Raw genomic sequence first — 21,352 nt, 5'->3', positions numbered from 1 at the left:
TTGAAGAAATTTAATGCCAGTGGAAGAGTGGACCCATTTCTACAGAATTAAGCCATACAAAATGCCATTTGTTGGAGGTATAGTCAAAAGAGATCTAATTTAAATACTGTACAAAAAGCATGGCAAAATGCTGGATTTGTACAAAGAATAAATTCCAATTCATTCCCACAAATGCAATGATGAAATTCCCAGTTCTCACTATATTGAAAATGGAATGGGACCAAAGTATTGATGATTACAGGGGAAAAAAAAAACCTTCTGACAGGGATATGGAGTACATAACTGAAAAGGCACTTTTATCATGTTTTCAGCCCTAATTTCATACTCATTGATTAACAGATTTACTCTGTGCTTCATATGATATCATGTATTATTCAAGCAACTTCTTAAAATTTAACAAAAGCACAAGGAACAGGAGGAGAATATCATAATACACAGAATTTTAAATGTCGTTAAACCAAAGCTATGCTTTAAAGAAAATATCTACTAAGCATTCCAACATAAACAACCTGGTTTCCACACAGCATGAAGCCTAGTTTTGTCTGCCTTGTTTAGCAGGGTTTTTTCGTGCCAGGAGCCCTTTGTATAAAGCTGCAAGTAAACGAATCATTACAGAAAGGAAAATACAATTCTTACTCATTAGGCTCACAATTCTTATTCATTAATGTATTCATTCACCTTGATTAAGCAGTAAAAAGGAAGAGGGCTGGGGATTTTAAGAGAGGTACACGGCCTTTGAAGTGCAGCAGTTCTCAGCAATTCTCAAAAAGGCTGCAAGGAGTTAAGAAGGAATGAGTGATGTCTGTGCGCAGCCCCACAGTTTAGTCAATCCAGGTTACACGCTTTCTCAGCAGGCGAAATTCTATATTCTGAAAAGATATAGAGCATGGTAATGTCGGCTGGTACAGGACCAAAAAGCACTGAATGCAGGTAAATTATAATAGTGTCCAGTCTCCTTTCTTGGAAATATGCTGTATAATTAAGAGTTTTCCACTTGAGTGAAAACTCCTCTCATTCTATTCTTTTACTGACCTTTCCTTTGCCCTAAATAATCTTGTTTACCTGGTTACATTTTCCTTATGGTTACTTCATGTTTTCTATTGACATGGGTTTTTTACAACAAACAGAAAAACAAAACAAAAAAAACCCAGAACCACAACAAAATGTGAGCGTTACTCAATCACGAGACGGTTTTCTTCTGGAGAACATGATCACACCTGGCAATAGTGGTAAGCAAGAGACAGCAGATTTCATGATAAACTAAGATTACAGAAAGTTCCTGAGGTTTACAGCCCCCACTGCAATTAAATCCTACTTGAGCTCCTGATCCCTAGGGAGCCTTTCACAGCTAGCACAATTTGGTATCACAATTATTGTGACTATGCCTATCACAAGAGAATCTCACAAGACCTTAACAAGTCATTAGAAAAAAGTACCCCAAAGTGTGAAAGCTTAACCAGAAAGGCCTTTTCTCTGCCTCAGAAGTCTGAGAATTTACTATTACAGAATTTAATAAACACATGTGTAGCTGCTGTCTTTTTAGAGCCAAACTTTATCCTACATCAAGAGGCTGAAGGAGGCTGTCTGAATGGCTACTGAAATTACAAAACAGAAATCTTTTCCTGTGAGAGAGGCAGCATGATAAGCAAACACACCTACGTTTGTAGTGTTTTCTCACATAAACTTTTTTAGCAGTTTGCATTGTGCTGACTGGATGTGTAGATGGTATGTGGATTAGGCAGCAGACAGATCATCTGTCTAAATGCCATCATGAAACAGCTGCCCTCTTCTTTTCTATCCTGTTAATGCTAATCTTCCAGATCTCAAGCAGGCACTGATATTATTCCTAGAAAGACAATAATCAGAGCAATGGGCCCAACAAAACACTATGCAAAATGACATGTCACATTAGAGGAGCACTTTGTTTTCATCTGAGTATTCAAAGTGTTGGAGGCAGCACATTTAGAACAAAACTCCTGGACTGAAACCTTGAGAGCTTCACAAATCACATTTCCCTTGCAAGCCAACACAGCATTTTTTTTTTCTAATTGCCAAGCTGCTGGTTTTAATGTAGAGTGGACCCTGTCAATAGTCTGGGATTAATGTTGTGGAGATGCTGTAAGTACCTAACAGGAAAAAGCATTCCTTCTGAAAAAAATCATCTTTATTACTTGTACTTGCACTTTTTTGGTTCTAATGAGAAATCCCTGGCCCGGGATTGTTTCTAAGTACTTGAGGAGATGTTATGCTTTTACCTATAGCTTATCCATTATTGTAATTACAGTCACTGTCTGGAACTGAATCATGTGCATCAGGGTTTTTTTCTGTCTCTTCTCTACAGCCAAATTTGCTGAACTTCTTGGATTCTGCATGAAACTTTCTAATGCTGTTTATTGTTGGTACCCAGCTGTGAGCCACTGCGTCTCTGGAATGTGTCTGCATGTTTTTTGATTGTACCTTACCATGTCTACTCTCCTGACTTCCTGGAGACCATGGGGAGACCTGTGAAGTTCCTTCTGTGGCTTACCAGACATAAAGACAGGAAGGTGCTACGAGTAGAGAGTTATGTGACATGGAATTGTCTGATGTTAAAATCTTTGACATCTGGACACTTGTTGTTAAAACACATCACCATTTCTAACAGTGGCCACAAAAATTCAAACCGTTCTGGTAAGAAGACATTTATAAGACTGTTGACTAAGTGTCATTAAAAGATGATTTTGTTTTCTTTTTACAGTAAGTATGAAATTCAAGCTACCTGAAATCTAAAATAGTGTGATTTTATGTGAAGTTCTCATCTTAGTCAATCAGATCCCTGGTGTGAGCTCCACATTTTCTTTTCGTTGGCACAACTGAATAACAGGGTGCCCATTTTGCAGGCAAACAGATAGCCCAGACAACTACCTGGCTGTGGTGTGAGCAATGGCTTTAAAAAGACACTTCTACTTTTCCAAAACAGGTACAGAGAGTCACATGGTCAAATGCATGCATATATAGTTCCTGTAAACTGGTGGTGTGAAATGAGGATGCCGGGGCTTCTTACTTGTACAGATCCAGCTGGTTACAGCTGTAATCCAAGCTAAGGCTTTCTATATTTTATCCTCCAGGTATAATTTTACTTGTTCACATCTGTAAAAGGCTCCTAACCCCTATGAAGCAGTTAGTAATCTATTTAAAATATACTTGCAATATAAAAAGTGACCAGATGAAATTTTCCTTGCATTATTTGAAATCTGGTTTTTAACATCTCTAATTTCTATATTTAGACCATTTAAGCACCAGGTAATGCTTAACCTGGTAAATGGTTTGATGGTAATGCTTTGACCTGATAGCATTACACGAGCTCGTTCTTGGAAAATGTCTTTGGTCCCACCTGCTAGAGGGTCAGCAGGGTGTCTGGTACCACTCTCCCTTTCCTGCAGCAAAAAACAGTGCACGGAACATCATTTTTCTAAACAGCAATCAGCTCTCATCCCCATCTACCTGGAAGAAGCAGGTTTTGGAATGGGTACATTAAAACAGTGACATGACTTGTCTGTGATGTTTCCAGGCTTGGGTGCAGTACACAGGCAATGGGACCATAATGGCCAGCCCTGTCACATGCCAGGGAGATGTCATGGGCTGGTGCCACAGCTGTGCAATGGTGGGGGAGTCTGGCACTTCTTCCTTGTGCTGGATAATATCTGCTCTCACCTGAGTTCAGGTTTGACCATGACACGCTGTGTGGGCACCAAAAGCAGCATGCAGGGAGTCATTACCACCATTTTCTCTGCAGAGAGACACTTGTGTGCAAACCAGGCTTGATTCTGCAAACTTTTTAGCAGCAGGTGAAGGTATTGTGGAGTAGGATACCTTTCACCTGCATCATGAGTCAATTGAAAGACCACTGTGTGGTGACCAAGTTCAACAGCAATTGTTTCCTGTGGACCTGTAACATACCCTAGTGCAAAATTAATATGTTCCTGCTTTGGACAGGTGCTGAGCTGATCCCACTGACAGCCATGTGGAGTGCATGGAATAATTTTTATGGGAATTTAACATTTTACTCTTCATGACAGGAACTGGGGAAAGTCAGTCAAGAAAATTACTTCAGAATATTCTGGTGTCTGCTAAGACATTTTGTCATTGTACTGGCAATTTCTTCTGCCCTGGAGAAGAAATGGGTGACATTTCTCAGGGTTATACCGTGCTCCATGTACTGCAGCTGAACTGCCAGCTGAGTCCTCAAGACAAGGCTGTAATTGGCTCAGTGCATATCAGGTTCCCTTCGACTCCCCTTTGTGAACACAAAGGCTGGGATGCAGCCAAGGCAAGAAAGTGTACAGCAAAACACAGCTGACATGAATTGTATAATAAACAAAAGCAGATGTGCTCTTCACATGGTTACGTGAGGGAGGTGGGGGCAAAGCATATTTTGACAACAACAAAAGAATACACTGATATCTGAACACAGGAGGCTTTGCAGGCAAAGAAAGGTGCTGCCAGTGATCATCAGTGAAGTAGCATTTGCAGATCACTAGATACCAACAGTGAGGAAATGGCTGCTGTTGGTACCAAACCCACACAACAGCCCAAATAAATGACAAAAGCATGATGTCCACATTCAAGGCTTGCAGTGAAATACTGTTGGCACTTGGGCTGACAAACCCAGAGCCCTTCACAAATCTATTAGATGGATCCAAGTTCTCCACTACCCTGCCACATACTGTGTATTTGCAGATGCAGCAGGTTTTTTGGCCCAGACCAAAGGGAAGAAATTTTAGCGGGGGGGGGATCCCGGGTGCAGGAGAGCCAGCCAGAGTCACGATACGAACACTGATACGATTTGAGCATCATGCTCCAGTTTTATTGTTTACCTCCACCAAGTTATACTTTTTCAAAATTCATGCCCCCTTCCCACGAGAAAGCCTCTAAGCAGCAGAGGAGCTGACCAGTGTATACCTTTTCCCAAGGCTGTTCAAGGCTGCCAGCTAGCAGGTGCCTTGCAAGCCTATCTTCAGCCTGAGGCCCTGTCAGGGGTACTTCTGCAACAGCCCTGGGATGCCCAAGCTCTCCTGGGGTATCCTATGCCCCCACTCCACAAGGAATTCCTCTACAAGAAATGTAAGAACTTATACACGATTTAGATTTGAATGACTGTGAAGTGCAGATGATGGCACTCTTGGAATTCAAGATGCCTCAAAGATGTAGGTATGCCTGGCTTATGGGTTGCTCTAAAGCTGCTGTTGCTATAATGTCAAGACCACTGAGGAAGTACTGACACAAAGGGTATTCTCTGCATGTCTTAGCGGTTATAAGTGGAATGATAATGGCTATTTTTGATCCAACCTAAGACAAAGGTTGCACTGACCTAGAAATTTTACTCACCAGTTTCACATATCATCCTCACCCACTAAGAAACCAAAACCCTTCCTCTCTAAAGACAGACCTTGGGTGAGAAAACTTGATAAGTAAGATGCAGTACTCACTTTCCAAGGTTATTTCTGTGTCAGAACTGAAGTTCCTAACTTAAGTTATATCTCATACCTTAATATCCTTTAGGTTAAGTCCCTCAGTGTTGCCAGAAGCAAGAGTGCATTAGATAAATCAAAGTATTCCGAAGGAAGAGAATTACATTAACAAGATAAAGATTTTGCAATACCTGGACTTAAATGATGGTAAGAATTAATAAAATAATGTTTTTTAGATAGCATGTTTATATCTCTTAGAATTAACAGAGGAAGAAAATATATTCACATTTTGTATCAAGCTATCCATCTCTCAGAAGTACACTTTTCCCTTCCACAAGGAATTAGGTGAAGGCTGTGGGAGCTTACAGTCCTTCGACTGTAAGAGTTTTGTCATAAATAACATCTTTTTTCATTTGCACATCATGGTCAAATACTTGGTCACAACAGGGATGCCTAAGCACTACCACTAGGTGAGAGAAGAAATGTTCTCTTTTCTGCATTCTTAAATATATTTCTTTTTGGCTGTTACGCAGAATTATGCACCCTTATTTTGTTATTAACCATGTGTGAAACTGCGAATTTGTGTTTACTAAGCTTATACTGGATCATCAGGGATGGAAAGAAGAATGTGTAAGTCAATCATTATAAATTAATAGCAAAAGTGTTCTTTCACATCACGAGGAGCCCTGGATCATGGTCATTATTCATGACAGATGTTTCCACTTGAGTTGTAACTAAGACAAGAGAGATTCTTTTTTTCAGGGCTACCTATCTAGAATTAAATAGTATTTTAGTATTGTAACAGGGAGAGAAGATGCAAATGAAGAGTTGTACACAAAAAAAAGTCTATTTATATACATTCAGAATTCAGTGCCCATTTCTACTCAGGTTCTTTAAGGAGCAGAAAAAATGGTTTTGCAAATTATTTTCCAGTGTTATTCTGGAAAGCTCACAGTTTTTTCATAAAAGCCATTTTATTTCTTTGTTTGGTTATTCCTTACATTCCTTTAATGTCAAATGGCAGTTTTCTTTACTAATGGCACTATAGTCCAAAAGACCAGGAACAGCAGTAAGCTTATTAAATATTAAAAAGGGCCTCTCAGGTAAAATAGCGAGAGATGCTTGACTATGCTATCAATGATTTTGGAGTTTGTGGGTTTTTTTTCTATTTTCCCTTATGCTAATTTGTTTTCAGAGCACCTGCAATATTCAAACCAGAGGACATGGAGAATAGGTTTTCAGGCCAGGGGGTATATATTTCATAAGAAAACACTAGAAACTGAATGAAGAAATGAAAGAAAAACAAGAACAAAAGAAGAAGAACTATGGTTCCCTTTTTTTGGGTAGTTGCTGTTGTTGCAACTAAACAAGCAACACAATTGATCACTAATGAGAATTAAGTTATTGTGTAGTTGCTTAACTCATAAGGCTGAAATATTCAACACAGTCAAAGAACTAGAATACAATTAGAATAAGATGTGACAGGCTGCACATTCATATGCTTTAAGGAAAAAATAGGTTTGCATCTACAGTGTTGAGATTTATGATGCAAATGTTTATGCTTCAGTTTTACCCCTGGAAAAATGAAGCCTCATGTATCCTAATACTGAAGTCTGAACAGCAGTCAATAAACGCACAGAATTTATTCATAACAGAAAATGTTTGTGGTACCAACTCAGTTCCAAAACTTACTAAAAAAAAGAATTAGCTCACTAACTGGTAATAGATATATATTATATTTATATATATATATATTACAGTGCAGAAACTTATTATTTATGAGTCTAAACACAAAAGATTGCACCTGGTGACAAAAATTTTGTTTACCTAGTAAAAGAGCAAATTGCTGTTGAATCACTGATGCAAAAGCAACCAGGGAAGCACAAATGATTTGTTTAACATAACTCTAACTTACCCGTAAACTGCAGTATTTTTTATAATATAGTCCAAATAAATGGCTTGTGTTGGTACTCAAGAGGTAACAACTTGCTAAAAAACCCGTCTTGAAGTTTACAATACAGCAAGAAGATGACGTGTTTGCATGCATAAAGGTGAAATACGCCAAGATTTATTAAAAATTTAGATATAATGGATGCATGTGTCCTATTCTTTATGCTTCTAGATAAAAAAAAATTATCTGATCATGGCAATGTTTACTGTTTCTTTTAGTGAAGGTATAAATCTTTGCACCTCCTCATTAATACATTCACACTTCTTTCTCCTTCTACTTACAATGTAGGTAATGTTTCCCAGAAGCTGTAATGTAATATTTAATTATTTACTTTGATTCAGAAATTGCAAAATGTCTAAATTACAATCCACTATTCCTACCTAATTTAAAAAATTTAATTTAATAGTCATGTTGTACATACCTTGTATACCAAGAATTAATTTCATCATTCCTTGGTGATGAAAATCACCCCCCTGCCATGGGCAGGGAGACCTCCCACTAGACCAGGTTTCTCAAAGCCCCACCTAGCCTGGCCTTGAGCACTTTCCAGGGATGGGACACTGTTGCTGCCTGCCTCCGAGGTGCAGCACCGCGCCGGGACTGGCCGGACAAGGCCAGACTTGTTTCAGCCATGTGCTCTGAATGCCCTTTGCTCTAAGCGCGGGTAAAACTGAAAGTAACTGGACTCCCCCGAAACAGCCCGACTGGCTGGTTACCCCGGGTCCACCCCTGCTCTCCCCTTTCCCTTCCCCCGAATAAAAGGAGAGCCGAGCGGGCTCCGCTCTCTGGTGCCCTGGCTCCCCTTCTGTGAAGAGCTGCTCCTGTCTCTCTCTCGGGACAGGAGGAATAAAACAAACAGGATTGAGGCACAGAGTTTGAGCTATATTTCTACCTCTTTGCTTCTGCTATTGGCATTAGCTTTACAGCTGTCACTTGCTGCATTTCGGAGCCACCGAGTCGCTGCCCGTGCCGTCTCTCCAGGCAGCTCGGGGCTTTCTAAGGCACAGAACGGTGAGCTGAACGACTGAGCAAGCTGAGAACATCTCCAAAGGGCAGCCACATTTTATCTGGGCAACCTGTTCCAGTGCCTCACCACCCTCACAGTAAAGAATTCCGTGGCAATATCTAACCTAAACCTACTCCTTTTCAGTTTGAAGCCATTACCTTGTACTGTCCGTACATGGCCCTATAAGAAGTCCCTCTCCTTCTCTCTTATAAGCAAGCCCTCTTTAGGTATTATGGGCTAATGCTATTAGGGCTCTCTTGGGCCTTCTCTCCTCCAGAGTGAACAAACCCAGTTTAAATATCTTTAGATATTTAGATTGTACCTGGTCATAGTCCATAAAGCTGCTTGATTTTGTTATGGGAAGAGAAAAACAAGGGAAAGTAGATGAGTGCGTAGCATCATGTATTCATTCCCATTCCCTGCATTTTGCTCCATTTAATTTTTTCTCCTTTGAGTGACTTCACATCTGCTCCTTAAGCTTGATGAATTATTTTACTCTGAAGAAAAGAGAAATAAACATGGTGAACCAGACTTTATGCAGACAAGATAATAAAATAACCTCAATTCTACCCTTGAGTGACATCATGAAAAGAAAAAAATAGGAAAAATAAGTCTGCTAAGTCAAATTAATACAAACTGGGGCAAAACCCCAAGTAGATTGCCTTTAATGTATATTTTTCCTTATTGCACTGGCACACATTAAGATTTTCTGGATGCTTTAACTGTACGTTTCCACACCTTTCATTACTTCTACATTTAACTTTGACTACAGAATTTGTGCAATTTGTTTAGGGGACAGCTGTATCATTAACATTTTTTCTCATCTTAAATTGTATTTTTAAATGATGATTTAAAATTTATTCCATTATTTTTACTGTATGTAAAATACTTATTTGTGTGCATGTGTTTGTTTCTGGAAGTCTACAGAGTGAAGAATTTATTTTCAAATGCTTTGTGAATAACTGTACTTGTCTAGCTACTGCTTGATTTAGAATTCTTAGTGCATTTGAAATATTTAAGCATGCTAAAAATAAATCTAAGTATCCCATCATAAACCATTTCAAGATCACAGTTTTGTGACTGAGAACAGAATACTATGATAATCTGAACAAAAGAAATGTAGCTGAGACAAAATGTGTGTAACATACTGAGTACACAATGAGAGTTTCCAGAAGGTGTCAGGCACACTGTGAGCTTCATGAGAGGCAATACAGGATAAATCTGTGACCTTTTCATTTATCTGTTCCTTTTCCCTTTCAAAAAATTTACTGATCTTTGGAGAATAATTTATCTTAGTGTATCAGAGTGTGGGGAACTTTACTTTTTCCTTTAAGAAGGAAAAAAAATCAAAGTTACTAAATGGAGTTACAGGCATAGAAACAATTCCTTCCCCAGAAAAAAAAAAAGGACGAAAGAAAAGAATGGGTCAGAATGTCAACTGATGCAATTTCAGATTATTCCAATGAAATGGCTTGCAGAGACATCAGTTTTAAGGTGAAAAAACCTATTAGGCCATCCTAGTCTGGCTTCCTGCATAATGCAGGCCAGAATATTTCATATAGCAACTCTGGCTGAGCTGATAGATCTCTTGATTCACTTCATTTAGCTCTCTACTTTTTGAAAGATTAGTAGATATCCTCCCTAGGAGGTAGAACATCATGAGATGGCTGCAGTATATGATGCAGTATTTGAAACATTTACAATTTTGGTCTGTGGTGTGTGAAAGCGTCAACAGCCCACGCTGACCTCTCAAGAACTGGTTCGCTGCCAAAATGAGAAGGACAGTGTTTCAAAGAAAATGAAAACCTTTCTGGAATCCCAAGCTGACAGCGACAAATGTCTAGATGACAAGGTTAAACAGCAGGTGTCTTTGCTATGGAAAATAAAGAAAGGTCACACATGGTATGAGTTTCTGATTTTTAAGGGAATTTTAACTGGCACCTCACAATAAGACATCAGAAAAAAGGGAATAAAGAAAAACATAGTCATGTATAGAAATAGAAAGTTCACTGTAGAAGTGACTTGAGCACTAGACATGGGGACAAAAGCAGAATGAAGAAATATAGAATTTATTTCTTGAAATATCAGATGACCCTCCATGAAAGAATTTGTTTTCTCAGAGTTTGGATTTTCTAAGTTAGAGATCAGTCTCTTTGATTTTCTCTGCACACTAGAATTCACAATAAGGAGGAAGTGCCATTGGCTTCAGATAAATGTGTGCTTGATGTATAAATAGACATAATAGATGTGTTTGGCTAAAAAATGGATTATTTGTGTTGGTGGAAATCAAAAGCCATCAATTCACTTCAGCAAAGTGATAGTCAGAGGAAGGAGAGGTTAGTTTGCACATGAGAAACCTGAGTATTCAAATTGTTTTAGTCTTGGTCCCCTGTTGATGTTATTCTAAACCAACTGAAAGATTTATAGCAATTTTAAGAAAAGTAGACTTAGATTTTTTAATTATGATAAACTGGAAATAGTGCTACGATGGCCTTGAAGGGCAGTGTGGGCAGAAGAAGCCAATGGCGAGAATGGATGACCTAGATTTTAGTAGGAGTTGGGCATCTCTGGATAGTCCATTTTGGACCAAAGCCTGTGAGGCAGCTGCAGCATTGCCAAACGTCCAGAGTAACAAAGGGAAAATTCTGACTTTTTTGTAAAATGCCCCAACATCCCCGTAAAAGGGTATGGGTTCCCACTTCTGCTGTAAGTCAGCCATCACACAGCTAAAGATTTTAACACAGCACACTGAAACCAACCCATTGTTTTACTGAGGGAACACGAGAACCTGTCCAGCAGCTGGCTGTGTCACAGGGAGACTCTGACACTGTCTCACTGTGGTCCCCAGTGTATTTGAAATTGAATCCACATTTCCCAGCACCTAGAAGAATGCCCTGACCATGAAGTTATTGGGCTGGGGCAATGATATTGCTACCCAGCAGAGATAGTACTCTGGCAGACACTTCTGCCTAATGCAGACCTCTCAGAAATGATGAATTCTGAGGTCACAGAGTGAATGCAGAGAGACTTCTATTCTGTCTGATTTATTTTATGTTTGAAGTTATTTTCCAATTCCTATGAATAATTCTTGGCTAGGAGCTCTTTCATAAGCAACTTATTGCAAGGCCTGAAATAGCAGTGAGACAGATTCTCCCCTCTTGAAGTCAGCTTTGGTCCATGGTCCACAGGTAACATGGAACTGTGCTGATTTAGGTTAGCTCAGAATTTACCCTGACACATTTTGATAGGTCATGACAAGCCAGGTATCTAATTGTAATGCCTCATTGAATAAGCACAAGCTTTGGAATGAGACCTTGGATGTAAAGCATTATGTGGGTGTTCATTTGTCTGCAATATACGGGCACGTTTACTTAGGTATGACAGTAAGTAAGCCTGAAAGGGATGCACAGATATGGTTGTGATTTCATTTAAGATACTGGTATATCTAATCACTGAATTTTCTGCTTTCAAATTACATCAGACTGTATTAACAAGGGTTTGGGAAACAGGTAAAATTCCTATGTGCAATATTATTTAAAACACAGGGCAGAGGGACGAACTGTTAGATAATTAGTTTTTCCTTTATTTCAGGAATGCTGAGAAATAAGTAATTTCTATAACGAAGGGTGTCAAGAGCTCACTAGCCATCATCCTGGGATGGAAGGAGCTTTGAGAAACAGAAGTAAGTGTCCTTGGAGCAGCCACAGTCTGCTGCCATGTGTCACAATCTTCTGCCTTGCTTTGCATGCAGTGGGGATGTGCTACTGTGTGCCAACAGTTAATTATATCCCCACTGCAAAGGACCACTAAGTCGCAGTAATTACTGCTGCTTTATATGCTCTCCTTATAGCTGTGTTTATATTGTAATGCTGCTTGCAAGAGGGTGACAAAAAGCTGGATTTTGGTGGTCAGATCTCCCCTACTTGCACCTATGCCAAGGGTGTGATAGTGGAAAAGGTTTTATCTGCTCCAGTAAATGCAGCAAGCCTATGTACTCTGCTTGTCTGGCTTAGGTCAGGCGTCACAGCAAAATGGAGGAGGTTTCATCCCAGATTCTCATTGTCTTTGGCAAAATCCCATTCTGACATGGTGAAACTGGCCTGGCAGCCGCTGTCCCTGGTTTCAGATCAGTCAGCAGGGCTATTGTTCAGGCTTCCTGCTGCTTCCACACACAGAGCAGTCCCTGGAGCACGGGCTGATGGGGGCTGCGGCCATATCATGGGCTGCCAGCATTGCCAGTGGGGAAATTCACTGCAGCTGAGGCACGATGGAGAGGTCTGACCATTGTTTTATCTCTCTTAAGAACAGCTGTCCTTACATAGTCCAGAGGAGGGAAGAGTTAACAGCACAGACACTTCATATGGTCCTGTAAACAGGGGGAGAGTAGTACACAAAAAAGAACAACATGGCATAAACTCATTTTCATTCTTGCAAAGCCTGGCACTGGATCTGTGGGTACAAGTCTCTCTTCCTCCCACTCCCTTGCTCTCTTGCACTACAGCTGTCTGGGCCTTGGGTTACTTTTTCATCAGGTCTGAGTCCCATGGCTGTTCTTCATTGGTGCCACTTGTACCAGCCATTTTGGTGTAGTTGCTTCTGGGTGCTGGTCCTGGTTTTTTCATGACTAATTTTCTAATGGACATAACCACATTTGTACTAATTTTTTACTATTTCAGGGGTTTTTTCAGCAATAGTGCCTGGTGTGGTTGGGACAGATAAACATGTAAAAAACTCCTTTGTTGGTAACTGCCTCTTAAAAAGAACTTCAGCATGAGTGAAATGCACATAGTTAACCTGTTGTTTTGTGAAAAGCAATCTGTCAGGTCCTTACCTGGACATCTGATGGCAGGAGGCAGAGCAATGACATTTAATACTGTCATCCCACAGACCTAAGATGTGTGAGAGTTTTAACACAATTTTCTTTAATGACTTCAAGAGTGCTTACTCTTTTCTTGTCAGTCCATCAGAGCTGGGGGCTCACTTATAATATTCTAGAAGTGCTTCTGCATTCTGGATTGTTAACTCTCAGCTTTCCTAAGCAGGTACAGAACAGAAACCAAATAATCTTTTTTTTTTTTCATTTAGCATTATCTTTTTTCTTCATTAACACAGAGGGGCTACAATTCTGAATTTGAACTTCCATTGCATTCATGTGGTTGTTTCCTTTTTACTGAACTGCTGTACTAGGAGTGGGTCAGCCTAATACAGCGAAAGCCAGTCCCCACAACTGATAAAGATTACAGAACTTTTCTGGGAAAGTGTAAACAAATGGCCTTGTTGCATTTAAAAGAATATATCTCATATATATTCCTTGTTCTCGTGCGAACAGGCATTCTGTATTACCTACCAAGTCTAGTGACAAACTAAATTCATCTAAAAAAAACCTTCACGTTTATTCTTAGTTCACTGATTTAAGAACATGACACTACATATTGGAAATCTGTCTTTTCTTTTTTAAAAAAAGAAATTCTTCCAGCACTACTCTGAAACCTACTGTATAGAAAACTGTTTTCTCACTTGATAATGAATCTTATCACTTAAAAATCAGGTCTTGAGTTTTAGACTTAAGTGCCTGCCTTCAGAGAGCTAAATAAAAGTTTTCTTGGTTTTCAGGGGTGCTCACCAACAATAAATACACCCACTGATTTAATGAAGCATTATGGTACATAACAACTCTGAAGAAATCAGGTCTACCTTAATTTGGGCATATAATGTAGCTCTAGGTATCCACAGAATAAAAAATTTATGTTAGCTTTAAAAACTCTGTAAAAAAAAGTCAGGGTAACATTTCTGGGCAACCCCCCTGATCCATATTTCCAGTGAGCATTTAACAGGGTCTGAAAGTTAACCACTATTAGGAAGAAGGAGACCTAGGGGAGCAGTACTGCACTGGTGAGGTGATAAACTGTTGGCAGTATAATCAGGCTGTTACAGCACAAAATTGAGAATGTGGAAATACAGGTTCTAATCTTGACTTGATGTGTGGCTTCAGCAAAGTAATTTCAGTCCCTCCTTTCAGTTTACTAGCTAATAAATAGAGAACAGTAAGTTATTCTGAGGATGCTGTGATATCTAATTAATTTTAGTCAAGCAAGCATTTTGAAAACTGACCATACTAAGCACAATTTTCTACAATTTTCTACTATTACTAGCAGAAGTAAAGAGAAATCAATTACTTGTGTCTCTTGAGAGACACAAGTAGAGCACTTGTGTTGTTTTGCAGGCATCTGGTACACAAGTCTTTACACTCCAAGCTTTCAAATACATTCAGGCACTTGTTATATCCAGTTTCAACTGGAATTCACAAACTTGACACTTTTGTGGTCTAGATATCCACTTCAAAATCATAAAGCCACAGAATATGCCGAGCTGGAAGGGACCCATCAGGATCATCAAGTCCAACTAATGGCCCTCTACAAGACACACCAAGACTAACACCACATGTCAGAGCTTTGTCCAAATGCTTCTTGCACTCTGACAGGCTTGGTGCTGGGACCACTTCCCTGGGGAGCCCTTTCCACAACGCTGCTCTCATTCCCTGGTTTATACATACTACCAGGGCTGCCCTGTCCCAGGTGAAGAATCTGGGACTTGCCCCAGTTAAAATTCATACAGTTCATGATAGCTCATTTCTCTAATTTTTCAAGGTATCTCTGCAAGTCCTCTCTGCCTTCAAGGGAACCAACAGCTCCTCCCAATTTAGTATCATCAGCAAACTTAGTATTTCTTTGAGGCCTGCATCCAAATTGTTTATGAAGATGTTGAAGAGCACTGGGCCAAGGATGAAGCCCTGAGGAACCCCACTAGTGACAGGTCACCAGTCTGATGTCACTTCATCCAATACAACTCTTTGTGCCTGACCCATGAGCCAGCTGCTCACACATCTCAGGATGTGTTTATCCAGCTGTGTGCTGGACACTTTGTCCAGAGGATCCTGTGAGAGAAAGTATGGAAATCTTTACTGAAATCCATCAAGGATAGATCCGCTGGCTCCCCTTGATCAGCTAGGTGGGTTACTTTGTCATAGAAGGAAATTAGGTTCAACAAGTGGGGCTTTCCCCTCATGAAGCCATGCTGGCTGAGACCAGTGACTGCGTTTGTCCTCCAGGTGTTTTTCAATACCTCCCAGAATAATAATCTTTTCCATAATTTTACCAGCCACTGAAGTGAGACTGACAAGCCTATAGGTCCTGGAGTTAACATTTTTGCCCTTCTTGAGAATAGGGACAGCGTTCATGAGTGTCCTGTCAGCTCCAACCTCTCAGGATTCCCAAGATCATTCAAAAATCCTTGAGGGAAGCTTTGCGATGACATCAGCCCGCTCTTTGAGGATTCTTGGATGAATCCCATCAGTCCGCACAGGTGTGTAGGGATCCAGCTGGAGCATCAGATTCCGCACGGATGTGTAGGGATCCATCTAGAGCAATAGATCCTGCACAAGTTCAGGACCGACTGGGAGCTGATCAATCTTGCAGTCATAGTCCTCAAGCTCAGGACACTGAGACCCCCTTGGTCCATCATCCATGTTGAAGACAGAGGCAAAGAATGCATTAGACACCTCTGCCTTGTCCATGTCCCTGCTTGTGAGGTGACCATCCTCATCCTGTAACAGGCCAATGTTATTTCTGCACTGCCTTTTGCCAGTAATGTATTTGAAAAAATTCCCCCACATTTCTGGCAGCTTCATTTCCAGTTGAGCTTTGACCACATGATTTTTCTTCCTCCAGTGGCAAGCAGCAACTCTGTACTCTTCCCACATCGCCTAACCTTGCTTCCACTGGGCATACACCTTCCTTCTTTGCCTTATTCCAAAGGCAAAAGCCAAGTCAGCCTTCTGCCTCTCCTGCTTGATTTCTGACATTTGGGAATTGCTGCTCCTGTGCACTTAGGAAGGGATGTTTAAAAAATTACCAGCACTGACAGACTCCAGCACCTACAAAAACGTTTTCCATGGGTACTTTATGTCCTAGTTTCCTGAGCAGCCTGAAGTCTGTTCTCATGTCCAGAGTTGATGTTTTGCTGGCACTTATCCTTCTGTCAACAGAGATTTTAAAGTTCCTCCATACCTTCCTCATAGCATTACTGTGACACATTAAAACCTGAGGAGTTCTCTTAACACAAGAAACTATGTCTCTACACTCACCAGTCTTTATATCTTTTTGAATATTCAAAATATTTGGGGTTAGGTTTTTGCAAACTTTTTTAGCCTCTGTGTAACTAACAGCAGCACAAGCCTCTTGCCTGTAACATGCAAAACTGTTGGACAGTTACCATTGTGACTGTAAACTAAATGTTAGCATTAGATACCTGGGCTTTAGAATCAGTGCTGAGAAAAAGGAGACATTCTCACTTACTATTCTTTCAGCATCTCTGTTTGAAGGTTTGCATTTTGGAGACTATCAGGATATCACAAAGATCATCAGCTTCATTATAATTAAAGCTGAGGTTGTGTAAAATGAACAAGAAATCTGCTCAAACTGTGAATTTTCTTAATCTGTAGAATACAGATTTTAGGCATTTTCTGTCTGAAATATGGTCTTCACAGTTGTTTATGAAAATGTTCTGTATTCATTGTCATATCCCCATTATTACCTGTTTTTGCCTAATCTGCCCATTAAATTATATATCCGGCTCAAGGTCTTTAGGTCTTTTGTTTCCAAAAGCACAGAATGGTATTTTTGTTTTGTTACTCAATTTCATTGGAATAATTTTTGTCCTAGGGATTATTATTATTATAGTGATATAATACTCTTCAAGCAATTTATGAACGAAATATGGGAAATAAATTCTATCAGTCTCATATGTGAGGCACAGGTTAGTATAAGTGATTACCATATTCTGTGGGGTGGAGGTGCTGAATATAGAAGTGTGTTATTTGGCTAACTCAGACCTATGGTTGTTGCTATACTCATGGCTTACCTCCAAGAGTATCTGCTCATCTTTAGAAAGCTAAAGCCTATTTTGAGCATGACATTTGAGAAGCACAAGACAGACAGAAGCTTGTCTTCTATGACAATGAAGTCCTGGGGTACTAAAATCACCAGCTGTAGAATGAGATGCAAATGATAGGTAGACCTGTCCTTTTGAAGGTGCTATGAAGACTTTACAGTCCATCGAGCAAAAAGAATCAACTTATGGACATGAAGCTGTTTGCCTAGTTTCTATGGGCTATAGAGAGGGAGTAAATTATAAAGTTGTCATAGGAGTCATAGGAGTCAGTGTCATAGGAGCTCTGCTGTAAACTGAGATTAATATCACCAGAGCTTTTCCTAAATTGCAACACTTCTCCAGTTCATTGCAAAAATAAGAGTCATTGAATGAATCAGGTTGGGTGGATGCCCTGAGGGGTGCCTGGGTTCATCCCATATTCAGAGGTCTGATTCCAGATGTAGATTATGTCCTCAGTTTTCCATCACCCATCTCCTTACAGGAGATGGTTGCTGTCTGTCTGTCCAACCTTCCCCCTCATTAATTAAGAAATTAAACAATCTCAGCCCCAGGACCAAGCCCTGAGTAGAAGCAATGGAGGACAAAGCAGAAGTTTGTCTTCCCCCATTGGCTTTCTTCAGTAAAGGACTCACCAGAAGACCTTCATAAAAAGCCTGTCCAAGTGAGAGGTGCTAAATCTGTAGTGTGAGAATCCTCTTCTTCAAGCTGCATGAAACCAACCTAGAGGGTTAGAGCATTTATGGTGATGTATCTAACTAGAGCAAAAACCGAAACCTGAAAGTTTTTTCTATACTGTGGCTACTGTGGCTACAGTATAGAAAAACATATCATGAAAGTAATTTTATGTATACAGAATCTTAAGTGTACAAGAGCCCTTCTATACATTTACAAGCTAAATCCAAATGTAAATGGCATAATTTTTTCTCATAAAATTAATTTTGATGGGCAGCTTCATTTTCCTAATACTAATTCTATTAGTACAAATATTTATATAATACTTTGAGATCAATGGTTAGAACCAAAAATTATTATTGTGGTCTTAAAATCCAATTTTCAGAAAAGCCTACCCCTCTAAAATCAGAAGTATTAGATCTGTGAAATAAGCAGAAATAATTTTCATCTTGATTTCCTGAGTAGTTCCATTGAAGTCAATCTCTGTAACTACATGCATGCTTAAGAGAAGAAACACCCTAGTGCTCTGCTGAAGAGAAGCTAAATTATCAATAAGCACAGTTCAGATGCTCAACCTACTAATGCAGCACTAAATCCAGTGGAGTTCACTCCAGGGGAAGACAGTCTTTTCTGGTTATCACCAAAATTGCACATATTCCCTGGGAGATAAGTTCTGGTCCTGACCTGACTTAAAGCAAATATTCACTATTTTATAGTAGGTCTTATAATAAATGAGCCTTCAATTGAAAAGTATCTTCAGATAAAATAACCTATGACTATAGATTTCCTCAGGCACTGTGTTCTAGTTCATCTACAGAAGTAGCTATGCTAAAAAACCCTTTTTCTTTCGAATCTGTGTGTATGTGTACATGGGTTCACCCTGACATTTTAAGTCTTTTAAAAACATAATATTAAGGGAACCTTTTAAGACCAACTTAGGCTTCAAACTTTTTCAACAACTTTTTTTTTATAATAAGCTTTACAAAATAAGGTATTGTAGTGGTTTGGTCCAAAATACTCATTACTGTTTACCTTCTGTGAGATAAGAATTAGGAGGAAAGCAAAGCAGGCATAAAACTTGAAAGAATATAAAGAAGTTTGTAGATACAAAAATGCTGCTAGCAAAGATTTTCTTGCTATTTTCTAAGTCCGTGAGAGACTTTTCTCTCTCACAGAAGAGGTAGCAGAGAATGTAAACAACCAAACCACCTGCAACCTTGAAAAGTCTTGTTTATGGTATAGTAGAAAAATATTTTGACAATGGATGTTGTAGGATTTTAGCCAATCACCCCAAGGGGTGGCTGGTCCTTTGTCCAATTAGACTATGAAGAAAAAAGTCTATAAAAGAGTTTGTAAAATAATTAAATAAATCAATCTTGCTGCACAATTCCTGCCTGCTGGATCATCTCTCCTCCTCCTCCCTATGGCTGCGGGACACGGTGATATACCCTAGGCCCCAGGCCTGCGGTAATATTTGGTGACCCCTACATGATCTGCACACTGCGAAGTGTCCTGCACGCTGCGAGCCAAGCCAAATTCCTCTAGAGGTACGCTGCTCCCCTTCCCCCCCGGGACCGGGAAGTCCGACAGGACTGAGAAATGGCGAACAGCGGCTCACAAACCGATGCTGTGGTACTGGTCTGGAAAGGTGTGTTTAGTATATTGCACACCTCCATTCCTGGAAACTCAGTTCGGGAATTATTAGACTGGGCTACCTTAAAAGGTATTTCCACGGACAGAGATACTGCCCTGGACTTTGCCTTGTGGCAGGAACTTGGCTGTGCTGTCCGACACGAGCTCCCATCTGGGGAGCCAGCAGCGTTAGAATTATATCAAACCTGGTGTTTGTTATTTTTTCTGCTGATCAACCTTGACTGTAGCAGCAGAGCTGGATCGCCTATTTCAGTGATGAGTGACGGAGGAATGTCCGAGGGGGACCCCGCTGACTGGGCTTCCGGGGCAAATGATGGTGGATTCAGAATAGCCCCCTGGCTCCACAGGCAGAGCCTGCGCCGCCTCACCCTGCACAGTCGCAGGACTCCGCGGCCCCCAGGGACCCTGCGCCGGCAGAGGCGGGGGGTCAGGGCAGCGGGAGGGTGCACAGCCTGCCTTACCACTCAGCTTGGCGGCGGCCACGGCTTATCCAGGGCCACAAATTAGCAGCTTAGCAAACTGGACCCCCAGAGCGGCTCCTAGCCCAGTTGTGTATGTGCCAGCAGAGCCCAAATCGCCTGGATCTAACTTCTTAGCCAGCGTAGTGCTGGGTGTGACTGCACCTAGACTGCCTGAGTGTGGTCCGCTGCCCTCCTTGGCGCTGGACTGTTCTGCGCAGTCGCAGAACCGAGCCATCAACCTTTTAATGCAGCATCTGCCTTTGCTGACAGAGTTACCAAACATATCCTGAAGGGTGGAGGACCTGTTCAGCTTGCTACTGCAGCGGATGCCAGAGCCACTCTGCCGTGCGAGGCGCACCGAGCCCACGCCGCCAGCACCGCCTGCGGGAGCCGTGGCTCCAAACCAGGAAATGGCATGGCCGGCAGCGAACCCGGAAGCAGCGCTGCTGCGGGAAAACCCGGAAGCGGCAGCGGCTACGGAGCGGCGGCCAGGGGCAGCGGCGCCAGGCACGGCCGCAGAGCACGGGCCAGCAACGGTGCCGAGCGCGGCCGGGGAGCACGAAACAGGAGCAGTTTTGGCAGCGACTGCGCCGAACGCGGCTCGGGTGCAAGAGACAATCGCGGCGCCGAGCGCGGCTGTAGCCCCAGAGATGGCAGCAGCAGCTTCAGTACCGGTTTGGTCAGGATTGGCCAAGACGGCCTCCTGTAAAGAAGCTGCTGTTCAAACTGCAGCACAGCCAACTGTCTGTACTGTCTGTTCTGCCTCTAGCGAACTTAGCCAAAGTGCCCCTCTCCGTCCATTTCTGTTTGCTCCCAGCACCTCAGAGTTGCCTTTGCCTGATGACTCATCGTCGGGCAGTGAGGCAGATGAGGTTCTGGCCCCAGGTCGTTAGGCGGCTGTAGCCGCGCGGCGAAGAAAAAGGCTGAGCCGGTCTCACCCCTGGACCTTTCAGGACTGCACGGTAACAGTGCGTCCAACCACTACAGTCGCTTCTTAGAGTCAGTTAAGATGCGAGCATTGGAGGAGGGTGACTGGAGGTTATTGAAAACACTTGGAATGCCAAATAGATCTGAGGATTCTGGGGGTAACCGGGGAGCTGTTACACTTCATCCACAGGCTGTGCCAGAAGTTCAGGATGGTAGGGATTCCCCAAAAGGGGAGATCCAAGCTTTCTCCCAAATTCAGGCGAGCATGATAAGTATGAGGTAG

General features: G+C 41.3%; 1 protein-coding gene across 1 annotated transcript; it reads left to right on the top strand.

Moving 5' to 3' along the window:
* Positions 1-20,468: 20,468 nt before the first annotated feature.
* On the top strand, positions 20,469-21,035 carry LOC125338432 (testis-specific gene A8 protein-like). The gene has a single exon (XM_048329216.1). The coding sequence runs from the start codon at positions 20,469-20,471 to the stop codon at positions 21,033-21,035; it is 567 nt and encodes a 188-aa protein (XP_048185173.1).
* Positions 21,036-21,352: the final 317 nt, after the last annotated feature.

The sequence above is a fragment of the Corvus hawaiiensis genome, chromosome 26, assembly GCF_020740725.1.
Source record: "Corvus hawaiiensis isolate bCorHaw1 chromosome 26, bCorHaw1.pri.cur, whole genome shotgun sequence".
In the NCBI taxonomy this organism is placed as follows: Eukaryota; Metazoa; Chordata; class Aves; order Passeriformes; family Corvidae; genus Corvus; species Corvus hawaiiensis.
The sequence above is the reverse complement of the archived record's forward strand: the minus strand, read 5'-3'. Positions and strand labels throughout refer to the sequence as shown.